Source organism: Amblyraja radiata, chromosome 18, assembly GCF_010909765.2.
Source record: "Amblyraja radiata isolate CabotCenter1 chromosome 18, sAmbRad1.1.pri, whole genome shotgun sequence".
NCBI lineage: Eukaryota > Metazoa > Chordata > Chondrichthyes > Rajiformes > Rajidae > Amblyraja > Amblyraja radiata.
This window is the reverse complement of record NC_045973.1, coordinates 22338627-22362738: the sequence shown is the minus strand read 5'-3', so window position 1 is coordinate 22362738 and position 24112 is coordinate 22338627. Positions and strand designations below refer to the sequence as shown.

The 24112-nt window shown below is 41.8% G+C and overlaps 2 protein-coding genes and 1 long non-coding RNA gene across 3 annotated transcripts in view; all 3 read right to left on the bottom strand.

Moving 5' to 3' along the window:
- The window catches only part of LOC116983185 (helicase ARIP4-like), a 31741-nt gene extending 21952 nt beyond the window's left edge, over nt 1-9789 (bottom strand). The window contains exons 1-4 of the mRNA XM_033036810.1: nt 9333-9789; nt 7034-7211; nt 792-1040; nt 130-248 (exon numbers count right to left, since the gene is read on the bottom strand). Of these exons, the coding sequence (XP_032892701.1) occupies nt 130-248; nt 792-1040; nt 7034-7211; nt 9333-9721 (935 nt within the window). The 5' untranslated portion in view covers nt 9722-9789. The remainder of the gene's footprint in view (nt 1-129; nt 249-791; nt 1041-7033; nt 7212-9332) is intronic.
- Nucleotides 9790-11611: 1822 nt separating this feature from the next.
- Nucleotides 11612-17408, bottom strand: LOC116983565 (helicase ARIP4-like). The gene is made up of 4 exons (XM_033037351.1): nt 17393-17408; nt 15479-15702; nt 12204-12386; nt 11612-11740 (listed from the first exon to the last, which is right to left on the bottom strand). Exons 1-4 carry the CDS (start codon nt 17406-17408, stop codon nt 11621-11623), a joined length of 543 nt encoding a protein of 180 aa, XP_032893242.1. The 3' UTR covers nt 11612-11620.
- Nucleotides 17409-17782: 374 nt separating this feature from the next.
- On the bottom strand, nt 17783-23301 carry LOC116983187. Its single transcript, XR_004414638.1, has 3 exons — nt 23174-23301; nt 20952-20996; nt 17783-18044 (listed from the first exon to the last, which is right to left on the bottom strand). It is a non-coding gene; the product is annotated as an uncharacterized LOC116983187 (long non-coding RNA).
- Between the last annotated feature and the right edge of the window lie 811 nt (nt 23302-24112).

Genomic DNA, 24112 nt, shown 5'->3' with positions numbered 1-24112 from the left:
CTGTCAACTGTCTGTAGTCAGACTGACCAGCTACCTAATGAACCATGCCCCACCATAAAAATCATTTGTTAATACAAGCTTCCACCTAACCCATCCCATTTAGTGCTTCATTTCCCTTAAAACTCTTACCTAAACACCAGGATCTTGTCACCGAGTTTTAAGCTCTCTTCAATTAGTTCAAACAACAGCACCATTTTTGCAGAATTCTCTAGCAAACCTGGTTGGTAGTTTGCCAATATATCCTTAGCCTGAAGACATAAATACAGAGTAAACAATCCAAAAATTCAGCTCCATTATACAGTACACAAGGGAAGCAAACAGCAAACAAAATAAATAGGCTGGTAACTGAGGCAATGAATGTAATAGAAGCTGCAGAAGAAACCTTCGTGCTCATTAATGGAGAACATAAAGATTCTTTGTAAAAGATGACTTGAGGCCATGTCAGTGAAAGTATGCCAATTTACACCCAATTCTCCCCTTCTAGACAGTTCACCAAAGCAAGGGTTGGGAAAATTGTGGAGGAATACAAGATTGTTCCCAACGAGTTCGCAGAGGCCAATTACAAAATGGCAGTGGGGAAGGATTGAGAGCAACTCACTGTAACCAAACGGGCAGAGATAGAATTATCAGTGGGATTGCGGATGGGGGGAAGCTGGTGGTGTGGAAAACAACCATTTTCTCCCAATTGATACAAAAGGCATGTCCAATTCTGGTTCTGTCATAATCCCTGAATAAGATTACAAGGAAAATCCTAAATTCAGATTAGAGAAGTGAGAGGATATGGCACTTACCCAATCATATGTGATGACTTGGTTGGCCTTTTCCTGAAAATGGTTGAATCCAACATTCTGGGTAAACTTGCTGTTTGTGGAGTCTAACGTAGCAGCCATGCTCTCTGTTTTCCTTTTACTTCCAATTGGCAGAGCCCGTGCATTCGGTGTACCTGCATTCATGTCATTTACCTCAAGGTCCAAATCTGGATCATTGGCCAGGTTCTCCTTCTGCAGTGCGTCATAGAGAACATCTGGATGGTTCCAGATCTGCCAGAGATGAAGCAAACCGAATACTATTCAGCATTACACTCAAACACATAACCACCTGAACGTACAAATGGCACGTGTAGCACATTAGTATGAAGTGGATTGTGATAGCGCATTGAAAGTTCGGAGGCTCTGCAGCTGAATCCATCCCTTCTGACTCAATCAAGCCAAGTGGGTGTAGATTTGAACATACAAGGAAAATCATGAAAAGCAGCTGGCAGGAGAGCAGCAGTCCGGTCCATAGCTCCCAGTTGGACGAGTGGGCAGAGCTGCCATGTTTTGTCAGAGCATTTCAGTATTCTAGTACCTTAAAATCAGTATTTTGCTGAGGAAATCAGTATTTTTACGCGGTGCCATTTTGCTGGAAAAAAATGTTTTTTTATGTACGGTCATACCCATGTAAGAGTACAAGAATGCATAACTTTGCTACCAATTCACGTCTTCTACGCACCTTACTTGACAGTGCATTCATTGCCATATTTTTGTATACTTCTGTTTGAACGGCTGCTTCCTGCTTTTAGCACCAGATGATGATGTAGATGCCATTTTGGAAGCCTCCCTCTCCCTCCCTCCTTCCTCTCTCTCCCTCCCTCTTACCCCATATACAATTATGTTGAAAAGTGGCCCTTTTTGATTTTTGCCCTGGATATGTCTGCCTGCCACTTTTACTTTTCGCCTTGCTACCTATTGCTTCTACCCTCATTTTACTCCCCTGTCTCTCTGCTCACGCATTTAAGAAACCCACCACCTCTTATTCTCTGTTTATTATCTTTTTCTTCTTTCTCCCCTACATGTTGCCTTCAGTCCCATCAGTCTATCCAACAGCATTTCCTGCCTAATGTGCAGCCCTTGCTGTCTCCTCCCCTACTCAGCTCTCCCTCAGCCCTCGGGCTCCTCCTCTTCCATTTTCCTTTCTTCTCCCCCCCCCCCCCCCCCCCCCCCATCAGTCTGAAGAAGGGTTTTTGGACCGAAACGTTGCCTATTTCCTTCGCTCCATAGATGCTGCTGCACCGCTGAGTTTCTCCAGCACTGTTGTCTACTATCAATATCACTGTTATGTTTATCATTACTTTTTTGTTCTTTTGTTTTTGCTTTTGAAAAAAACTAATAAAAAGATTTTAAAAAAAGAAATCTGCTATGATTTTTTGAGTTACAGTATGACTTTTTATATCCCTGCATTTTTTAAGCAGCAAGATGAAACAGGAAGTCGGGCCAATTTAAAAAAAATCTGTATTTTACAAAGCAAATCCGTTCATCCGTACTCTACTCGCATTTCCGAATAACATACGGAAAATCCGTACTACTTGGCAGCTTTGAGTGGGAGTCTCCATGGGCAGGAAACTTTGAATTTGCCATTATGCAGCAATGCACTTTTTGCAATGAGGGCCAGATTTATAATTCCAACCACGTTTGGGGAATTCAGAAGAAATGTTTTATTTTGTCGTAGATGACAGGATGTGATATCCCACAGCGACTGATGATGGGATCTCAACTTTTAACATTTTGCATAAATGGCTGACTGAAGAACCAAAATAAGTGGTTTGAAATTTGCTGATTGGAAAGCAAATTGTGAAGTGGGCATAAGAAAACTACGAAAGGTTACAGATAAGTTAAGCAAGCTGGAAGAAGGAATACAATTGTTGGGGGGGGGGGGGTTCAATTGTTCATTTCAGTATGAAAAATATGGGAAAAAACAGCAAATTATTTAAATGATGAGAGATGCAGAGTGATCTAGGTGCCTTAATGCATAATTTGCCAAAGGGTATTGTACAGGTACAACAATAAATCAGGAAACTTGACAAAATATTATTGTTTGTGATGGGAACTGAATTCAGAGTATTTATGCAAAAACACAAACTGCTGGAGGAACTGAGCATGTCAGGCTGAGCAGCATCTGTGGAGTTCAAAGGTCACAGGAGCAGAATTGGCCCATTCGACACATTGAGTCTGCTCTGCCATTCAATCATGGCTGATTTATCTTTCTCTCTAAACCCCATTCCCGCCTTCTCCTCGTAACCTTTGACACCCTTACTAATCAACAGCCTGTCAATCGTCACTTTAAAAATCCCCAAAGACGCTTGGAGTTTAGAAGGGGAGGAGGGGGGGCGCGTCAAGGGAACCTCATTGAAACTTACCAATTAGGTGAAAGGCCTGGATAGAGTGGATGTGGAAAGGATGTTTCCACTAGTGAGAAAGTCTAGGACCAGAGGCCATAGCCTCAGAATAAAAGGACACACCTTTTGAAAGGAGATGAGGAGGAATTTCTTTAGTCAGAGTTTGGTGAATCTGTGGAATTCATTGCCACAGGCTGGGGAGGCCATCAATGGATATTTTTAGGTGATTGATAGATTCTTGATTAATATAGGTTACGGGGAGAAGGCAGGAGAATTGGGTTGAGAGGGAATGATAGATAAACCATGATTGAATGGCAGAGTAGACTTGATGGGTCAAATGGCCTAAATGTAATGCTGTTATGTAATGAACCGGATTTGATAAAGGACCTCGAGGTTAATGAGCCATTAGGAGGCAGTGACCATCACATGGTCAGGTTTAATCTACAATTGGAGAGGGAGAAGGGTAGATCGGAGGTGTCAGCATTGCAGTTGAATAAAGGGGACTATGGGGCCATGAGGGAGGAGCTGGCCAAAGTTGACTGGAAAGATACACCAGCAGGGATGACAATGGAACAAAAATGGCAGGTGTTTCTAGGAATAATACAGAAGGTGCAGCATCAGTTCATTCCTAGCAGGAAGAAAGATTCCAAGTGGAGAAAGGGACGACCATGGCTGACAACGGACGTCAGGGACAGTATAAAAATTAAAACTAAGAAGTACAACGTTGCAAAGATGAGCGGAAGCAAGAGGATTGGGTAATGTTTAAAGAACAACAGAAGATAACAAAAAAGACAATACGGGAAGAAAAGATGAGGTACGAAGGTAAGCTAGCCAAGAATATAAAGCAGGATAGTAAAAGCTTCTTTAGGTATGTGAAGAGGAAAAAATTAGTTAAGACCAAAGTTGGACCTTTGAAGACCGAAAAAGGTGAATTTATTATGGGGAACAAGGAAATGGCAGATGAGTTGAATAGGTACTTGGATCTGTCTTCACTAAGGAGGACACAAACAATCTTCCTGATATAGTAGTGGCCAGAGGATCTGGGATGACAGAGGAATTGAAGGAAATCCACATTAGGCAGGAAATGCAGTTGGATAGACTGATGGGACAGAAGGCTGATAAATCCCCAGGGCCTGATGGTCTGCATCCCAGGGTACTTAAGGAAGTGGCTCTAGAAATTGTGGATGCATTGGTGATAATTTTCCAATGTTCTACAGACTCAGGATCAGTTCCTGTGGATTGGAGGGTAGCTAATGTTGTCCCACTTTTTAAGAAAGGCGGGAGAGAGAAAACAGGGAATGATAGACCAGTTAGCCTGACATCGGTGGTGGGGAAGATGCTGGAGTCAATTTTAAAAGATGAGATAGCCGAACATTTGGATAGCAGTAACAGGATCGGTCTGAGTCAGCATGGATTTACCAAGGGGAAATCATGCTCGACTAATCTTCTAGAATTTTTTGAAGATGTAACTAGGAAAATGGACAAGGGAGAGAAAGTGGATGTAGTGTACCTGGACTTTCAGAAAGCATTTGATAAGGTCCCACATAGGAGATTAGTGGGCAAAATTAGGGCACATGGTATTGGGGGTAGAGTGCTGACATGGATAGAGAAGTGGTTGGCAGACAGGAAACAAAGAGTAGGGATTAACGGGTCCCTTTCAGAATGGCAGGCGGTGACTAATGGGGTACCGCAAGGCTCGGTGTTGGGACCGCAGCTATTTACAATATACATCAATGATTTGGATGAAGGGATTCAAAGTAACATTAGCAAATTTGCAGATTAAAAAAATCAACCTCCTTTTGCAGTCTGAGAAGACACAAAGTGCTGGAGTAACTTAGTGGGTCATTAAACATCTCTGGAGGACATTTCGGGTCTAACCTTTCTTCAGGCTGATTGTAGGGGGAGAAAGGAGGGATTTTTGATTGGCAGGTGACTTGAACGGCTGGAGATGAAAAGACAGAAGGTACGAGAAAAAAAGGATTGAAGAGGTACGAATTGTGAAGCTAGAGAAAGGAATGTAGGTGGAAGGGGAGGGGAGAAATAGGTGCAAGTTCAGGTAGGGCATGGGGAGGAGGGGGGAGAGAGAAGGGGATGTTATATGGGAAGAAAGGAGAAGGAAAGGGTTATGTAGTAATTTAAAATTGGAGAATTTAATGTTCATACCATTGGATTGGCAGCTACCAAAGCAGAATAGATGTTAGAAACATAGAAAAATAGGTGCAGGAGTAGGCCATTCGGCCCTCTGAGCCATTCAATGGCTGATCATCTAAAATCAGTACCCTGTTCCTGCTTTTTCCCTATATCCCTTGATTCCTTTAGCCCTAAGAGCTAAATCTAACTCTCTTGAAAACATTCAATGAATTGGCCTCCACTGCCTTCTGTGGCAGAGAATTCCACTGATTCACAACTCTCTGGGTGAAAAAGTATTTCCTCATCTCAGTACTAAATGGCCTACCCCTTGTTTTTAAACTGTGATCCCTGGTTCTGGACTCTCCCAACATCGGGACAATTTTTCCTGCATCCAGCCTGTCCAATCCCTTAAGAATGTTATATGTTTCTATAAGATCCCCTCTCATTCTTCTAAATTCCAGTGAATACAAGCCCAGTAACCCATTCTTTCATCATATGTCAGTCCCGTCATCCCGGGAATTAACCTGGTGAACCTACACTGCACTCTCTCAATAGCAATAATGTTCTTCCTCAAATTAGGTGACCAAAATTGCACACAATACCCCAGGTGCGGTTGCTCCTAAACTCAAATCCTCTGGCAATGAAGGCCAACATGCCATTACTCTTCAATAACAGCCTGCTATATCTGCATACTTACTTTCAGTGACTGATGTTGAACTTCCCCTTTTCCTAATCTGACACCATTCAGATAATGTGTAAGAAGGAAATGCAGATGCTGGTTTAATCTGAAGATAAGACACAGAAAGCTGGAGTAACTCAGCGGCAACAGGCAGCAACTCTGGAGAGAAGGAATGGGTGATGCTTCAGGACGAAACCTTTCTTCAGACCTCTGCCTTCCTGTTCTTGCCACCAAAGTGGATAACCTCACATTTATCTATTTAATACTGCATGTGCCATGCACCTGCCCGCTCACCAAACCTATCCAAGTCACTCTCCTCCTCCTCGCAGCTCACACTGCCACCCAGCTTCGTGTCATGCGCAAACTTGGAGATATTACATTTATTCCTCTAGTTTGCGTGTAGCCTCACGCTGGCAATGGAGGAGACCCAAGACAGAAAGGTCAGTATGGGAATGGGGAGGAGTTAAAATGGTTAGCAAACAGGCGTTGCAGCAGGCCTTGCCAGACTGAGAGTAACTGTTCAGCGAAACAGCGGCCACATTCAGTGTTCACCGATGTACGGGAGGCCATATCGGGAGCACCGGATGCAGATGATGTCAGAGGATGATGTGTTGGATGCAGAGGCTGGTGAGATGAAAGGGGAGGACCAGGGGAATTATCCTTGTTCCATCTGTGGGGAGGGGGAGGTAGAGCAGAGCTATAGGATACCGAAGAGATATAGGTGAGGGATTAATTTATGACAGCAGGGGGGAAACCATGTTTACCAAAGACAGAGGATATCTTGGATGCCATAGATTGGAAAGCCCATTCTTGGGAGCAGATACGGTGGAGACTCAGAAATTGAAGGTCCCTTACTTGGCATGTTTATTTTATTCTCACTGTTGCATCAAACATACTTTTGAATGGTAAATAGACCCTAACATTATTTGATAAAGTATCACTTATTCCCTAGTCAGTCACAAAAATAAAATCAGCCAGTGATAGTCTGTTGTACAGAGACACACAATATCCTGTCACATACATTGGGATGTTCCAACATTCTCTCTAATTCTGAAAATACAGAGGCTTACCTTACAGCAGACACAAAATGCTTTCAGAGGGTTGAGCCCCAGCCACCCACTGTTCCCTGCATCTCTAAAACGATCCATAAATTCTGTGTAGAGCGATCGCTGGATTTTGGAGAGACGGACTAGTAACACATGTTCTTCTTTGTCAGGAAGATGACCTCTTAAAACATCATGGCCTCGCCTGCAAAATATGAAATATTATTGATCAATTGATACAACATTCAATACCATTGAACGCATCAGACTTTATTTACAATATTAAATCAAAAGGATATAGAGCTTTGGAGTACAGTGCCCTCCATAATGCTTGGGACAAAGACCCATCATTTATTTATTTGCCTCTGTTCTCCACAATTTGAGATTTGCAATAGAAAAAAAAATCACATGTGGTTGAAGTGCACATTGTCAGATTTAAATAAAAGCCATTTTTATACATTTTGGTTTCACCATGTAGTTATTTGTGGTGAAACTGGTTATTGACTCATTTGCCACAAGAAACAGTTTCTCCCTGTTTATTCTATTAACGCTGCTAATTGCTCAAATCTGTCATTATCTGGTTATTTTTCAAGGAGAGCAACCCACCTTCTCTCCAGTTTAGAGGGGCAACTAGCAATAAGATGCAAAGCAACCAATGACAGATCAAGATGAGGAAATGCAGCATCACATTTAAAACATCTTATTCTGATACTTTACATTAAGAGGGCAAAGAAAATGTTTTTAGGATTGATTACTCAATATACCAAGAAAAAACAGCATGCCTAGCATACTGGATCTTAAAACATAACATATTATACTGGCCTAATTGGAAACCTATGCCCAGTTTAAGACTGTAGCATACAGTTTTGGTCACCCTCATGTAAAAGTGCAGATAGATGGCCAGGAAAATTCCAGGTTGCTGGGCATTACATTTAGAAAATCAAAGGATAAACACAACATGGGCTGAAATGAGGCTGAAGCAAATTAATGTTGCCAGAAGCAATGGCCAACGCTTCTTCATCCTTAGAAGACTTTGGAAGTTTGGCATGTCCCTACAACTCTCACCAACTTTGAAGATGGGCCATAGAAAGCATTTTGTCGGAATGCATTAGAGCATGCTTTGGGAATAGCCACATCCAAGACCGCAAAAAATTGCACAGAACTGTGGACGTAGCCCAGGCCATCATGTAGACCAACCTCCCTTCCATTGACTCCATCGACTCTTCACACTGCCTCTGCAAGGCCACCAGCATAATCAAGGACGAGTCTAACCCTAGACACTCCCTCTTCACCCCTCTCCTATCAGGCAAGAGCTACAGAAATGCGAAAACGTATATCACAATATTCAGGGTGAGTTTAGAGAGCAATCCTGATCTACCATCTACCTCGTTGGAGACCCTCGGACTATCTTTAATCAGATTTGATTGGACTTCATCTAGTATAAAACGTTATTCCTTTTATTGTGTATCTGTACACTGTGGAAGGCTTGATTGTAGTCATGTATTGTCTTTCCACTGACTGGTCAGCACACAACAAAAAAGCTTTTCATTGTACCGCTGTATATGTGACAATAAGCTAAATGAAGTATTACCGATATTTAAAATCCTGTTGCCTCAAACACATTGCTGTTTTAACTGTTAGTTCATGGCATTGTGTAACTTGACGCTTAACCGTAATAATTCCTCACAGGGTCCCTCAGGCACAGCAACTCCTGGCCCCATGAAGTTCCACAAACACAGCCAACCTTGCAGGCATATACCACAGGCAAAAACCTGTCTTCCCTCCCACAAATCAAAAGCCTAGTTATTTCCTGTTCACCATCGTCTCTTCACGTACAACTACAGCCCCTCCCAATTCATGAAAATACAATTATTCCCTATACCTTACCTCCCATGTCTCAACCTCACAATCAACCACAGGAATAATTCACGTCTTTCCATTCAGCTGCTTTCGCAGCACGAGCACTCCATCCACAGGCACAATCTCCCCAGGATTAGCTACATTACTGTACCTGCCTTTGCAAAACTGCAACAGCAATCAAGTGCACCATTTATTGTACAGTTTAAAGAATACAAAGCAAAAATATGCAATCTGTTATTCAACCTTTACCTTCTTCAATCTAGGGAATCATGTTTTGTTGAGGAAATATGGTCATAAAGTGCAGACCACTTATAATTTAACCTTGGAATTATACTGGTGAATTTGTATTGCGCCTTCTCCAAGGGCCTTCTTCCACATCCCAAGCGGAGCGTCCAGAACTGAATTCATTACTTCAGACTCAGTCTAACAAGTTTTACCTGTGGAGGTTTCCCATCTAAGTTCTTACCTTTGAACAAATCCTTCCAGCAGGCTGTGTAAAACATGACTTCGATAACGCATCAACCGAACATCTTGTGGCGTCGAGTCGATACATTGCCCATTCAGGATGGGCCGCTCGAACATGTTGCTAAACTCTTGCCTGGTGCCTAGGAAGTCAGGCCGGACAAAGTCAACCATGCACCAGTACTCCGTGAGGTTGTTCTGAAGCGGATATCCAGTCAGCACCACCCGCCGTCGTGAACGGATGCTCTTTAAGGCCTGAGAGGTACTGGCGTGGCAATTCTTTATGCGGTGGCCTTCATCACAAATAACTACATCGGGCCCTGGTCTGGATAGGGCTTTCTCAATGCCTGAGGAACAAGATAAAAACCTGATCAAATTCAAAGGAAGTAGCATGGAGTCTGAATCTAATGCAATACTGTAGGTATCTGTTGTATTCCTAATTAAGTAATTCTGATCTTGGATAAAGCAAGTTACTCCAACTGGAGAAATTAAATTACTATTTATCTTTCAAAGCCATCAATGTTCCCACTCCCTCATTCCAGGAAAATGACCTAGAAAGCAAAAATATCACACTTCTCTGTAAAAGAACAGTTGAACACAAGCTAATAGCTACAGATTTTTGTAAACAGTCAGCATACATTTGTAATAAGTTCCTGTTGAAACAGATTGTTAAGATACCATTTAAAAGGTAGCTGTTGAAATTATCAAAAGTTTTCATGCAGTTAATAATGTAATTCTGACTTACTTTGGTTGGATAAGGTTTCTGAAATTGTCTGAGAAAGCAAGAAACATGAAATAAAGGACATTTGGCTATGAGAAGCAAGGTCCCTAACAGCTCTGCCTCACCCAAGAAATGGAGGGAGAAATTACTGAATTCTCTGATATGGAAAGTAAATGAATAGTGCATTAGTATAGTGTAAGATTAGTTTTGCATTTCTCCAGTTCTAGGCCATATGAAGTTAATGGGCAAAATCCATGACTCCATTAAAATCAAAGCAGGATAAATATTTGAAGCAAAGGTCGGCATAGTGAGATGATGGATATCCAGGATTAGATTTGCATTGTCCTAGCAGACAGCTCATACATGGATGATATACAAAATGCTCCTCATCTGTGCTTCACATTTCTACATTAAAATCTTCACTGGTGAAGCTGCTCAATATTTTAAACCATGACAGAGCTGCCACTTTATAGTTAGAGTGTGAAGACATCTCTTCTCCTCCTCTTTACAATAAGTGAAGTAGCAGCTAGGCCAAAATTGGTTGGGATTTTGTCCTTGAGCTAGAAAGTTGGGGATTCCAGCACAACATTCAAATTTTTACTGCATTATGCAGCTGAGCAGAACTAACAGAGCATTTTATTGTCAGAGGTACCTTGTTTCCTGGATGACATTGTAAAGCAAAATACTATTAATGTAATCAAAGGACATAAATAGCCTCTTTCAAACAGAATTGTTTTCAGCCCGCACCATCTAAAGGATCATTCTTCTCCAAGTGCCTATAGGGTCTTGCTGGACTGCCTAACAGTTAAACAGTGACGAGCTCTGAAACAAGAGCTTTGAGGTTCTGTATGAGGGCATAAATGCATTTGCATCAGTACCTTTCAAACAGTTCCTTGCTGCCGATCTTCCTTCATCCAAATCTATAATCACAGGTCCTGTAGATTCTTTGATTTTTTCCTCCTCCCACTAACAAAAGATTTCTTCAGTGAAAGCAGACGATACATCTCGTATCCCATTAACAGCATGCCACCATCAGGTGACCACTCATGGATAACCTTGGCCACGGGCTACAGTTGTTCTACACGGAAACAGAACAATTATCAGAAAATCTGAGCACATCAGAGGACCTCAAATGTGGCATCCTATCCATACAACATTTGTATCTAAATTATATAATATGTTATTACAGCCTTGGTAAGGTTGAAATGATTACTAGAAGACTGGGTAAACCCCCAATTCTGTTTAATACAAATATAAACGTTCACTGGGTCAAGGATATTCTAAGATTGCATACTTCAGTAACACCACAGGTAATTGGATTTATTGATGTAAAAGTTTCCCTCTCACTTTAATTATAATGCGCTTTGTACGCCAGTTTAAGACAAACATTTTCAGCAGCCATCCCTGAACTTCACCATCATATCAGGATTCTCAGATTTGAATAGCTTCTTTCTTTGGACCAGATCAGGTCCTAGATGCCCCTGCCGCCTCCTCCTCCTCCCTCCTCCTCCCTCCTCCTCCTCCTCCTCCTCTTTTGAAAAATTGTACCCAGTACTTACTTGACTCATCATTTAGGATATGAACCTTGAAACCCCTGGGCTGGATCTCCTCAGGGTTGTAGTTTGCAGAAGTGCTTCTTGGGCTGGAAGCCACATGTTAAACTCGGCCAACCAGTTCTGCAAAGTGTTCACCTGCAAACATGAAGAATGTAACCAATCAACATTTTTTTTTTGTTGCATCCTTGGATCCCTGTTTTAAAGCAAATTAGTACCGCTCTCTACTCCTTTATAAGAGGAAACTAAAGGCAACCTAAAATCAATTCAGTGTGCTTCTGTAAAGACGGGCTCAGATAGCCTTCACAAGATGCCCCCCCATCCCTTTGCACAATCCCCACATTGCAGGAAATAAAGTAAACCCAACCAGCAGTGGGGAAAACACAACTAATATTATTGTGTGACAATTCTGCCAGAATGTAATGAAACCCTGAGTTGAACATCAGACCTTTATATTACATGCTCGCATACATGCAGGTTCTTACCTACAGGGCATATAGACAGACCTGATTCTGGATACGTCTACAATTAATTCCACCATCTTTCCTCTTCCAAAAAAATTATTGGCTGTCATGAACAAAGGGATCAGATAGATACTGACCGGAACAATAGCAAGGACTGTGCGGGCCTCCGTGTATCGAAAGAGAACATCCACAAAGGAGACCATCTGCAGGGTTTTCCCAAGACCCATGCTGTGTGCCAGGATGCAACCAAAACCACTGCTGCCTTTAAACCTTTCCAGAGACTCCACCAGGTTATCGTATAAGAAACGGATTCCTCCGATCTGTGTGGGAGATAGAGTATAATTGCTGTTATCTGTCAACTGATGAGGCACCAGAAACCTCAACAGTTTCAGCAAAAATCTCAACAAGAAATTTTCAACAGAAATGTTGACAGTGAATTCTTAATAAAAAGCCCATTTAATGGAGAGAAATGTGTTTGTACATAATGCTGCACACTAGAAATGCACAAAAACATTAACAAAGATGACAAGTAGTGCAAAGACTGGGTGTGAGCAAGAGCGCGATATGGAGGAGTGGCATTTACTGTATAAATTCCTATGACATCCCATACCCTTTGCTACAGTTGCTCAACCCTCACCCAGTCAGGGCTCTCACTTAACTTTTTTTCCCTGTTGCCAGTTGGGCAACCTAGGCAGCTTTTTAGGTTGCCAATGACAGTTTAGGTGGTCATTTAAGATTGTTTGCATGACGCGTGCGATAATGTGCTCGGAACGAAGGTGCGTAGTTACCAGTCGGAATTATGCTCAATGAAGCATTCACTTATTTATTTCTGCTGTCAAATAAAGTCACAAACTAAACATATTCACCAATAAAGACATGATATATACCACAATGACATGCAGCAACATTATAATACAGTATCTCAACTCTTTTTACACATTGCAATTAATGCAATTTTCTATTATTTCTTTCCACTGCCAAACAAAAATGTGGTTGGATTATTCAGCGTATGATTAACCTGTGTCAATAAATCCTGGGACCATGGTAACATATATGCTTAACCATGCACACTACAGATTGATGCAAGCATGTTTTCTGTGAAGGACCGAAATTATCATAACATGGTCATAGCATGGGTCGTTATTGCTATTGGAACAGAAACAATCTCGCTTCCCACATAATTTATCCACGACAAAATATACAGGTTGCAAGGAAATTTCTAAAGGCATTTTATGATAATAGCTGTTAAAACCGACTATACCCATCTGACAGGTTAAACATTACACTAATTGACAAGAGATGGCCAAAGGACATAACTGCAGCAAATGTCTTTTGGTAATATGTTTAAAGGTGTCAAATGCCACATTAACAGACATTCAGATTAGATGTCTGGAATATAGCTGGGGTCCGTTGCAGGTCTGGGCAAGAGGCTCTGAGCATCTGTCCAGGTATGTGAGCTCAAAATCCAGTTCCCAGAGATGAAAGATCATTGTCTGACTGTGCACACATCTCATATTGAATAACTACTTTCTCCATAACTACTAACAGCTTTCACCGTGCAATCAACTAAATTATAGGAAATATTTAGTTTTAAGAATCATGTTTTTTTTAAACAATAAAATGTAAAGAAATGCTGATTAGAACAGTAGGAGTTATGTGACCCTGAGTCTGCTTCGTGACTGAAGATCATGGTGGAATCTACCCCAAAGTCCATTTCTCTCCATTAACTTCACATTCCTCAATCCTATGTGTAGAGAAATCGATCAATCGCTGCTTTGAGTGAACTTGCTGATCTAGGCTCCATATGCCTCTGGGATAGAGAATTTCAAAGATTTTCCAACTTCCATCATGAAGATATTTTTTGACTCATCTCATCCTAAATGGCTTCTCGCTTATCTGGGACTATGCCTGCTGATTCCAGTCTTCTCTTCCAGCAGAAATTTCTGTCCCATACCCAACCAAAATATCTGCTCTGTATCCCGCCTGTCGAGGGCCTATAGGAATCTTGAGATCCCCTCTTTACAGAATACAGGCCTAATCTATGAGAATATCTGAATTCCAGTACACAAGTTTTACACAAGATGCTCCAGGACACAAGCAATGAAAGAAATCCAAGGAGCTATTAAAGTTCATTATATTTGGGACACTTTCATAGGAAGTCCTCAGAACTCCTATAATCACAAACATAACAGAGTCAACACCATACACATAACAGTACAGCACAGGAACAGGTTCTTCAGCCCACAATGTCTCTGCCAACATGATGCCAAGATAAATTAATTTAATCTGCTACAATGATCCATTTCCCTCCCATTCGCCGCATATCTATGTGCATATCTAAAAGTCTTATCAATGCCACAATTAAATCATTCGGAAGAATATCATGCCTGTTGGACCCCTTCGCGGGGCGGATGCTGAAATTTCCCGAAATTATTTCATTTCCCTAAAATTACACGAGACAACCATAATTTCCCGAACTTACGGGTAATTTTGTTCAAAGTGGAAACACTGAACCAAAGTCCTATTGAGCTGCATCATAGTTTCCATGATTCTTATACTCAATACCCTGACCAATGAAGGCATTCATACCATACACCTTCTTTACCACTTTAACTACGTGTTACCAACTTTCAGGCAGCTATGAACTTGGACCCCAAGATCCTTCGGTACATCATGATGTATGGGTCTTACATCCAACATTCCAAATTTGCTTGGATTAAACTTCATCTTCCATTTTCTTCCCATTTCTGTAGCTGATCTACATCACGCTGTATACTTTGACAGCCTTCCTCACGGTCTGCAACTCCAGAAATCTTGTGTCATCTGCAAACTTACCAATCTACCCATAGACATTCTAATCCCTGAGGGAACTCCACTGGTCAGACCTTCAGCTGTGCATTTTTGTCTTCTGGATCAGAAACACTATGGGGACTTTATAAAATGCCTTACTAAAACACATGAAGACAACATTATTGATACCTTTGGCACTTCCACAAAAATTGGTCGTTAATAAGATGTGACCTGCCTCATTCAAAGCCAGCCTGACTGTCCATAGTCCGCACCTTTCAAATGGGAGTAAATCTATCCTGAAGAATCCTCTCCAATTATTTCCCCAAAACTGTCGTGAGGCTACAGACCTATAAGTCCCTGGAATCCTCTCTACTTCCCTACTTAAATAAAGAAATAAATTGGCTACTCTTTAGTCCTCGCCTGTGGCTGACGATACAAAGATCTTTGTCAAAGCCTCTGTGATCTCCTCTCTTTCCTCATATGAATACACGTGGAATTCAAGGCCTTTCACTCAGGCCTTCCCCTCCGCTACCTCACATGTGATAAGATCACTTAAGAAAAGATATTGCCTGTCACAATATAATGCACTATAGTACTGATAAAAAAAAGGTGTATCCATTACCTGGTGTGGTTTCACAGATCGTGCCAGTTGGGATGCCAGGAAAATGTCTTGCTCATTTGGAGGATGATTTATGTTAACCATTACACGCCCCAGATCATCTGGCTGGTTCAAGGCATCATTTACATGAGCATCATTGCTCTCCTCATTCACCTCCTCATCATTGCTGGATCCACTATCAAGAATTTGGAATGTATCATCTTCCCCAGAACTCAATTCGATCACATCTTCCAAGACAGATATAAAAACAAGATGATATGTCAAATAAGGTGTCACTACTAAATGGGAACTACTTGCATCATAGCATGCAGACTGTTAAGGTCAACAGATTAGATAACTGCTCTTTGAAATGAAGAAGTTATTTACATTCTAAATTAGCATACCAATTTAAAATGGGCACTTCAAACCAATATCGCCCCAGCTTTCTGGACAACATAATAATTTATAATTGTGAAATGATTCAAATCTGATCATCAAATAGCATGAATTTTCCCGACCGATTGGTTTGTAAAACGACCCACCAAACTTCTTCCTTTAAAATCAATGCAGAAAAAATTGAATGTGCCAGCAAACCAACTTTGGGAAAGAGCTGGAGGAATTCAACAGTCAGGCATTATCTGGAGGGAAAGCACAGACAACATTGCGGGCCAGGACCCAGTGTGATCATTTACCCTTCCACAGATTCTTGCCTGGCCTGTTGAAATAAGCGAGTTCGGTATTCCAACTGCGCATGGCCAGGTCAAAGGTCACTCTGCATAAACATTGCTGGTAGCAGTGGAGCAGTAGACCTTCATTTCATTCGTTTTTTACCAGCTTTGATTCTTTTAGGTAAGAAAATTACTGCTTTCAAACTAGGAATTAGTTGTATTATTGTTCCTTTGTAAAAAGCTACGATGATTTTGTTGTTTTTATTGCTTTATGCTTCGGTGAGTGAGCGAGATCATGCTGCTGCGTGGGGTCGGGGTCCATGGTCGGGGTCGGGTTTCCGGCACTGTTGAATTGCTGCTGAGCCAGCCCGTCCCCTCCCGGGTGGTCCCGTCCCTGTCCGGTGGTGGCGGTTCCCCGGCCGGCCAGGGACCGTCGGCTGTGCCTATCTCCCTTGTCCAGTGGGATGAGAGTTAGCCCCTCGGTGCCGGCGGGGTTGCACACGAGGAGCTGCGGTAGCTCGGCGGGTCAGGCAACATCTCTGGAGAAGGGTGTCTCCGGGGATGCTGCCTGTCCAGCTGCAGCACTGTGTGTGTATCCCCGTTGATGGTTGATGTTCGTCTTTCACCGGCACAGGGAGGGGGGTTGGCCGGCGGCCGCAGGGTGGGGCGGGGCGTGTGGCTGGCAGTCCTCGGCCTGTCGGGGAGCGGGTTCCTCGGAGTTGGAGCGGGGTCGGGCTGGAGTTGGCGCTTCTTCTCCGCACTGGCTGTGGGCCTGAGGCCGCTGGTGTCCCGTCAGTCCGGGTTGCCCCGGACGGGGATGGGACACTCGGGGAGGGGAGAATCCAGTGGCGATTTGACAGCATTTGCGGCGCCGGGGATCCTGGTTCAATCCTGGATGCGGATGAGGCGCGGGTCTGTGTGCGCGCTCTCCCGTCTCGCACTCGCATCTGCCCCGCTCTACCGCTACTGTTCCTTTGGTGGGATGAGGAGTTGACCCCATTTATGAGAGTCTCTCTGGAATCGAGAATTTCATTGCTCATTCGTATTCATAGATGAGCTGAAGAATTCCATTGCCTTGAAATTAGCAGAATAGTGAAATTCGACTCAGAAACTATCAACTATAAAATACATTAACTTTCCTACAATCTGACCACACGGGGGGTTCCACAGATTAAATATATTTTTACACATAAATTATGAATAAAGACAAGAATTTATACACAGTTTCTTCAGCCAGCGCTTCTTTCACTTTTGCTTTCTGGTGAATGACCTTTGACAAATCCCATGATTCCTTGTTTTTTCGGAATGCCGAACTCGCTTATTCCTCCAGCACTTTGATTTTTGCTCTAGATTAGAGCATATGCAGTCTCTTATCTCTAACTTTGGAGCTTCCATTTCTGAGTGGAAGCATCAAGATCATTTCATGAGAAAATGATGGCAGTTACATGGGTAACGGCCACATTTGCCTCAAAATATGGTTTGTGAAAGTGGAACAACTTCACTACATAAACCTTAATTTTCCAATTTACCATTTTTTCTGCATGTTTCCATCAATTATTTCAACAAATGGACAGTTCAGAGAAGAAGAAACTCTCGTGGGGAAAAGCTGAATTCACATTTATAAAAAGGATAAATATTCCGTAAGAAGGTAAATCTAGATTGTCAATGCCTTTGAAACCATGCCGCAATGTAAGTTTGCATACACTTTTTTGTGGTGGGAAGAAGACAAGTGCGTGCCTCGGGCCAAGGAATAATATGAAAATGGGAATAGATCCAGTTATATTCTCACCATCCTTTACAACTTTGTTTACTCCCCCTGCATCTTCTTCACTCTCGCTGCTTATGTCCACACAGATTACCTCAGATTTAGAGGGCCTTGGTGGTGGTTGCCAGATGTTCATCTGCTTTCTGTACAATTTCCTCTGGAAAGAAAACACTCTGGAGTAAGTACAACTGCATTTGCTTATTTCATTGTCTTTGTGTTCAACATTTCCTCTGCTGAGATCCAAGAAATACAGTGCCCGCCATAATATTTGGGACAAAGACCCATCAATATTTATTTGCCTCTGTACTCCACAATTTGAGATTTGTAATGGAAAAAATCACATGTGGTTTAGGTGCACATTGGCAGATTTTAATAAAGGGTATTTTTATACATTTTGGTTTTTACCATGTAGAAATTACAGCAGTGATTATACTATACCCCCATTTCAAGGCACCATAATATTTGGGACACAGCGACGTCATGTAAATGAAAGTAGTTATGCTTAGAATTTGTTGCATATCCTTTGTATGCAATGACTGCTTGAAGTCTGCGATTCATGGACATCACCAGTTGCAGGGTGTCTTCTCTGATGATGCTCTGCCAGGCCTGTATTGCAGCTATCTTATGCTTGTTTTGGGGGCTAGTCCTTCAGTTTTCTCTTCAGCATATAAAAGGCATGCTCAATTGGGTTCAGATCGGGTGATTGACTTGGCCATTTTTTAGCTTTGAAAAACTCCTTTCTTGCTTTAGCAGTATGTTTGGGATCATTGTCATGCTGTAGAAGGAACCGCCGGAGTTTTGAGGCATTATTTGAACATGAGAGAGAGGAGTGTCTATTCTTCAGAATTCATTATGCTACCACCATCAGCAGTTGTATCATCAATGAAGATAAGTGAAGCCAGCACTTCAGCAGCCATACCATGCCCAGGCCATAACACCCCACCACCGTGTTTCACAGATTGAGGTGGTATGCTTTGGATCGTAGAATGCTTCCTTCTCTCCTCCATACTTTGCTCTGCCAACACTAATTATAAGTTAAATTTGTCCATCTGTCCACAAGACCTTTCTCCAGAAACTGTGGTTTGCTCTTTTTCAAGACTCTCTTGGCAAACTGGTAACCTGGCCATCACTATAGTTTGCAGCTAACCAGTGGTTTTTGCATCAGTTGCAGTGGATTTCTGTTCATGAAGTCTTCTGCAGACAGTGGTCACTGACAATCCACACCCGACCCATGAAGAGTAGTTTTCTGATCTGTCAGACAGGTGTTTGGGGATTTTTCTTTATTATAGAGAGAATTCTTCGGTCATCAGCTGTAGAGGTCTCCTTGGCCTGCCAGTCCCTTTGCGATTAGTAAGCTCACCAGTGCTCTCTTTCTTCTTAATAATGTTCCAAACAGTTGATTTGGTAAGCTTAAGGTTTGGTTGATGTCTCGAACAACTTTATTCTTGTTTCTCAGTCTCATAATGGCTTCTTTGACTTTTATTGGCACAACCTTGGTCTTCATATTGTTAAACAGAAATAAAATTTCCAACGGTGATGGAAAGGAGGAAAGACTAGGTGCTGAGAGCTCTCCTATACTTGCAATAAAGAGGCATTTAAGCACACCTGAGGAATTACAAATCTGTGAAGCCATGTGTCCCAAACATTAAGGTGCCCTGAAATGAGGGGGACTATGTACAATTTCTACATGGTGAAACTAAAATGTATAAAAATACCCTTTCATAAAATCTGACAATGTGCACTTTAACCACATGTGATTTTTTTTCTATTACAAATCTCAAATTGTGAGTGTACAGAGGCAAATAAATAAAGATGGGTCTTTGTCCCAAACATTATGGAGGGCACTGTACTTTTCCCTCTAAAACCCATATGCCACATTTTCCCCCGGATTCTGGTCCTGGTACATAATTTCCACAATTCCATACAGGATTTTGGACACTGGGGAAGGAAGTACATTTATAAAAAATTCTCTGATCAGTCAGCCCAATAAAGACAGGTTTCAATACTGATATTCCACTTTTACAAGGCTACATCAATAGACGTGAAGACGTAAAATACAGGAATACTTAGTTCTAATGAAGCCAACACATTTTATTCCCAGAATCACAAGAAACTAGATACTGGTATATAAAAAAAAGAGACACAAAGGGCTGGAGTAACTCAGTGGGTCATCAGGTCAGGACTCTTCGGGATTTGCACCCATTTCTCTCCTTCACCTCTTCCCGTCCCCTTTTCCACCTATATTCCTTACTCTGGCTACACAATGTGCTTTATTGTTATTTCACACTGTTTTTTTCATCTCTGGCCTTTGTCCACCCATCTGCCCATCAACCCACCCCCTCATCTGTATCCACCAATCACATGGCAGGCTTTCTTCTTCCCCACTTATCTTCCAGCTTTTTGCCCCCACCCATCTGTCTTGAGAAGGGTCCCCCCCCAAAAAGTCACCGATCCATGTTTTCCAGGGGTGTTGCCTGACCTGCTGAGTTAATACAGCACTTTGTGCCTTTTTTAACATATATTCACCCTTACCACTGATGAACATAACAAATATACGTTAAGATTAAAATATATCCAAATTGTTTATTAAAGAGTGATAAAAGGTGTCACTTCACAGGGACTAAACATTACTGTTTTTTTATAAACCAACCTGAATACATAAAGCCATTGGAAATACTGGTAGAAAAAAGTTTTCTGATGTGGAATTTCAATCACACATTGGCACTTATGCTGAGCACATGGGCATACATAGAGAAAAGACCATCACCACACAACATCACCTTGCTTGTGGGAAATGAACACAACACAAAGTCTTTAACAGCCAATTAATAATTATTCTAGTCTGGTATACACCATAACTATTTCCAGCCATACTTTGTGTGCATAACTACAGTGGCTGAATAGCTTTGTGAGGCCCATGGGATATATTGCTCAGTTCTCCTGCAATTCCTTTCCTGATATTTTCAATTGCTGGTTAATTGATTTACACATAAAGAAATGGAACAGAGCATCAAACTGTTTAACACAATAGTACGTAAAGTTTTTAAGAAATGCATTTGCTTACCTTCATTCCAAACAGGTTCCTTTTTTAAAGTTTGGGTGTTCGATTCTGAGGATGGTTAAAAGAGAACAGATTTTAGAAAAAAGTGCACACTTAACACAAGTTGACCTAAGATTGTCACTTTATCACTTCATTATATTCACCATTCAAATCCCCCCAGGCCTGCTGCTGCTCATGTCTGCAATATCAACCCAGAACTACCTATGAATTCGCATTCTATTTCTGGTCCCATTAATGACTAAATCTTAATATTGTGATATTGATGTGCCAGACACCCAGGTTCAATCCTGACCTCAGGTGCTATCTGTGTGGAGTTTGCACGTTTCCCTGTAACCATGTGGTTTCCTCCAAGTGTTCTGTTTCTCGCACCCCCCCCCCCCATATCTCAAAGACATGAGGGTTTGTAGGTTGATTTTTATATATCAGCCTTTATAAATTTCCCAGGTAAGTAGTGAGTAGATGAGAAAGAGAGATAACATAGACTAATGCGAAGGAGTGATCGATGGCTGGCATAGACTCACTAAGCCCTGGGGCCTGTTTTTATGTTGTATCTTTCAATTAAATTAAATTAAAATCTTGACTAGATCACCTCGTTGCAAACTTCTTGATCTCTCCCCTTTTAACATTTGGACACATCCTATAGTCAGTCTCTCAATACCAGATTTATTTTAATAGCATTCTCATGAAATATTACTGTAATAATTTTTGCGTTAGCAAGAGATTTCTAAAAGTGTGTTATTGCTGATCAGGCATCTGTTTTAGGTAATATACTTGAAAATATTTTGTCAGGATAACATAGGTGACATCATTTTTTACACAGAGAGTGGTGAATCTGTGGAACTCTCTGCCACAGAAGGTAGTTGAGGCCAGTTCATTGGCTATATTTAAGAGGGAGTTAGATGTGGCCCTTGTGGTTAAAGGGGTCAGGGGGTATGGAGAGAAGGCAGGTACAGGATACCGAGTTGGACGATCAGCCATGATCATATTGAATGGCGGTGCAGGCTCGAAGGGCCAAATGACCTAACTGCACCCATTTCTATGTTTCTATGAAGGCATGCAGTCTTTTATCCGGGGTACAGAATCAAGAAATAAAGGGCATAGGTTACGGTGAGAGGGGAAAGACTAATAGGAACCTGAAGGGCTACTTTTTCCACACAGTAATATGTGTATGAAATGAGCTACCAGAGGAAGTGGTTGAGGTATGTACAATAACATTTAAAAGGCATTTGGACACATACATGGATAGGAAACGGTTTAGATGGATATGAATGTAAAAACGAGCAAAGGGGACTCGCTTAACTTAGACGGGCATTTGGTTGGACCGAAGGGATCGGTTTCATGCTGCGTAACTCCATGAAATTTAGAATCTCAACCTGTGGTGGATGGTCAGTAAGAAATAAATTACTCCCTATTTCATAATAGTCACCTTTCTAGCTCCAGGAGATGCAAGACTGCCAGCTCTCCCTTCCCATAATCAAAGATCCAGTCTTTTCAGATGAAGCAGTACTCTTCTAGTCTAGTTAACCGCATTTAGTGTTCACAATATGGTCTCATCTACATTTGAGAAACAGTGTAGATTGATGGTTTGCTTTGCAGAGCATTCGTGCTCAGACCACGCGATTGACCCTGAGCTTCTACATTCTTCTCTGATCTCTCTGCCACCTCTTATACGCTTTCGTGAGGTATAATGGAAGCGGGGGGGAATAATACCTCATACCTGCATGTTACGGCCTTCAAAGATTCAAAAACTTTCCAAATTTAGGTAATTGATCTTTCTTTCTGCCTGCCATCCATCTCTGATTATGGTTCAGTTTTTCTCTTTCTACTAGCAATAGCCCCCACCCTGCAATCAACAGTACTTAATACAGACAAAGAACCATAATCCACTTCTAACAGCCACATTTACGAGTTTGCTCTCAGCGATATTCCCTCCCTGACCCCTCTGAAACTGAAATGGTGCCATCTAATGCCCAGAAACTGAGGAAGGGTTTCAGACTGGGAATGTTAACTTGTTACTGTTACAGACGTCACTTGACCTGCTCAGCACTTCCTGCCAATGGCATCTGCATCTACATCTTCTATGATTTTCATTTCCTGACTCATTTAGCAGATTAACAACCAGCTTCCTAGTGTAACAAAAATCTTGCCAAGTCCAATCTTCCTAAGCAACATACTTACAAGTAAACAGACATGTTACAGTAAAGCAGTTAGCATCCTAATCTTACCTTGTAATAGTTCAAATGGCAAGGTGGGTAACACAAATTCCTTCTTTGTTGCTCAAGTCTTTTTAGGCGCTCTAACTCTTCCTGCTGTGCTGCTTTGGTTCCAGCTTCAAGTTGATCCTCCCGTAGTAGCTTTCTGGAAAGCAAGAAAACCAATCAGACAATTCAGTCAAAAGCAAGCCCACCTTTAAAAAGATTAAAACCCAGCATACAGTCAACACCGCACAACACTGTACAAATGCATTGGTGCTTATAGACTAGACCCACTTTGTCACATTGATTCCTTATGTTGTTATTCCAAGTGAGAGCATAAAAAGAATGAGTTTTGAAATAAGAACATCAGTTAAATCATTATCGGGCACCCAGTTACAAGGACAACACCAGACATATTCCATGTTGAGTCCCAATAAATACTCATTAATCATTTGATTTATATTTGGATATACCTTTTACTTAAACGTCAATTAAGCTCCTCCATCATACAGACTTTAGTATCATTCAAAATGTGTCTTAGCCACTACCCTATTAAGCACAACAGAGGAAAACAAGTCATGATTTCTGGTTACACCAAGATCTTAAAAATAAAATAAAAGAAGTGTTTTCCACATTATTCACGTGCCCAAAGTTTAACAAGTGTACTCAACCAACAGGTCCTTTTCACCTCTTCCTCCTCCAATTCTGTTCCCCTTTATTGTATGATTCAAAATCATCACGTGTTGTTTCCACTAACTTTCATCCCCAAAATAATCGGTCGCTGCCTTCCAGCAGCATGTTGTTATTTCGACTTTTTTGGTGTGTCTAATGTTAGTTAGGTGTGGGGGGTGGGGGGTGGGGGGGGGGGAAAGGATGGAACCGCTTTCGGTCGCTTCCTAGACGGAGAGGCGACTTTTTTCATGTCGTCTTCCTCCGGGCTAACAGCTGGATTGGAGCGGCCTTTCCCAG

Coding starts and splice junctions, on each gene's coding strand:
- LOC116983565 (XM_033037351.1), bottom strand. Junction 12,387..15,478: donor GATCTGTGAAACCACACCAG/GTAATGGATACA, acceptor TCTCCCACACAG/ATCGGAGGAATCCGTTTCTT. Junction 11,741..12,203: donor CAGTCCTTGCTATTGTTCCG/GTCAGTATCTAT, acceptor TCATGTTTGCAG/GTGAACACTTTGCAGAACTG.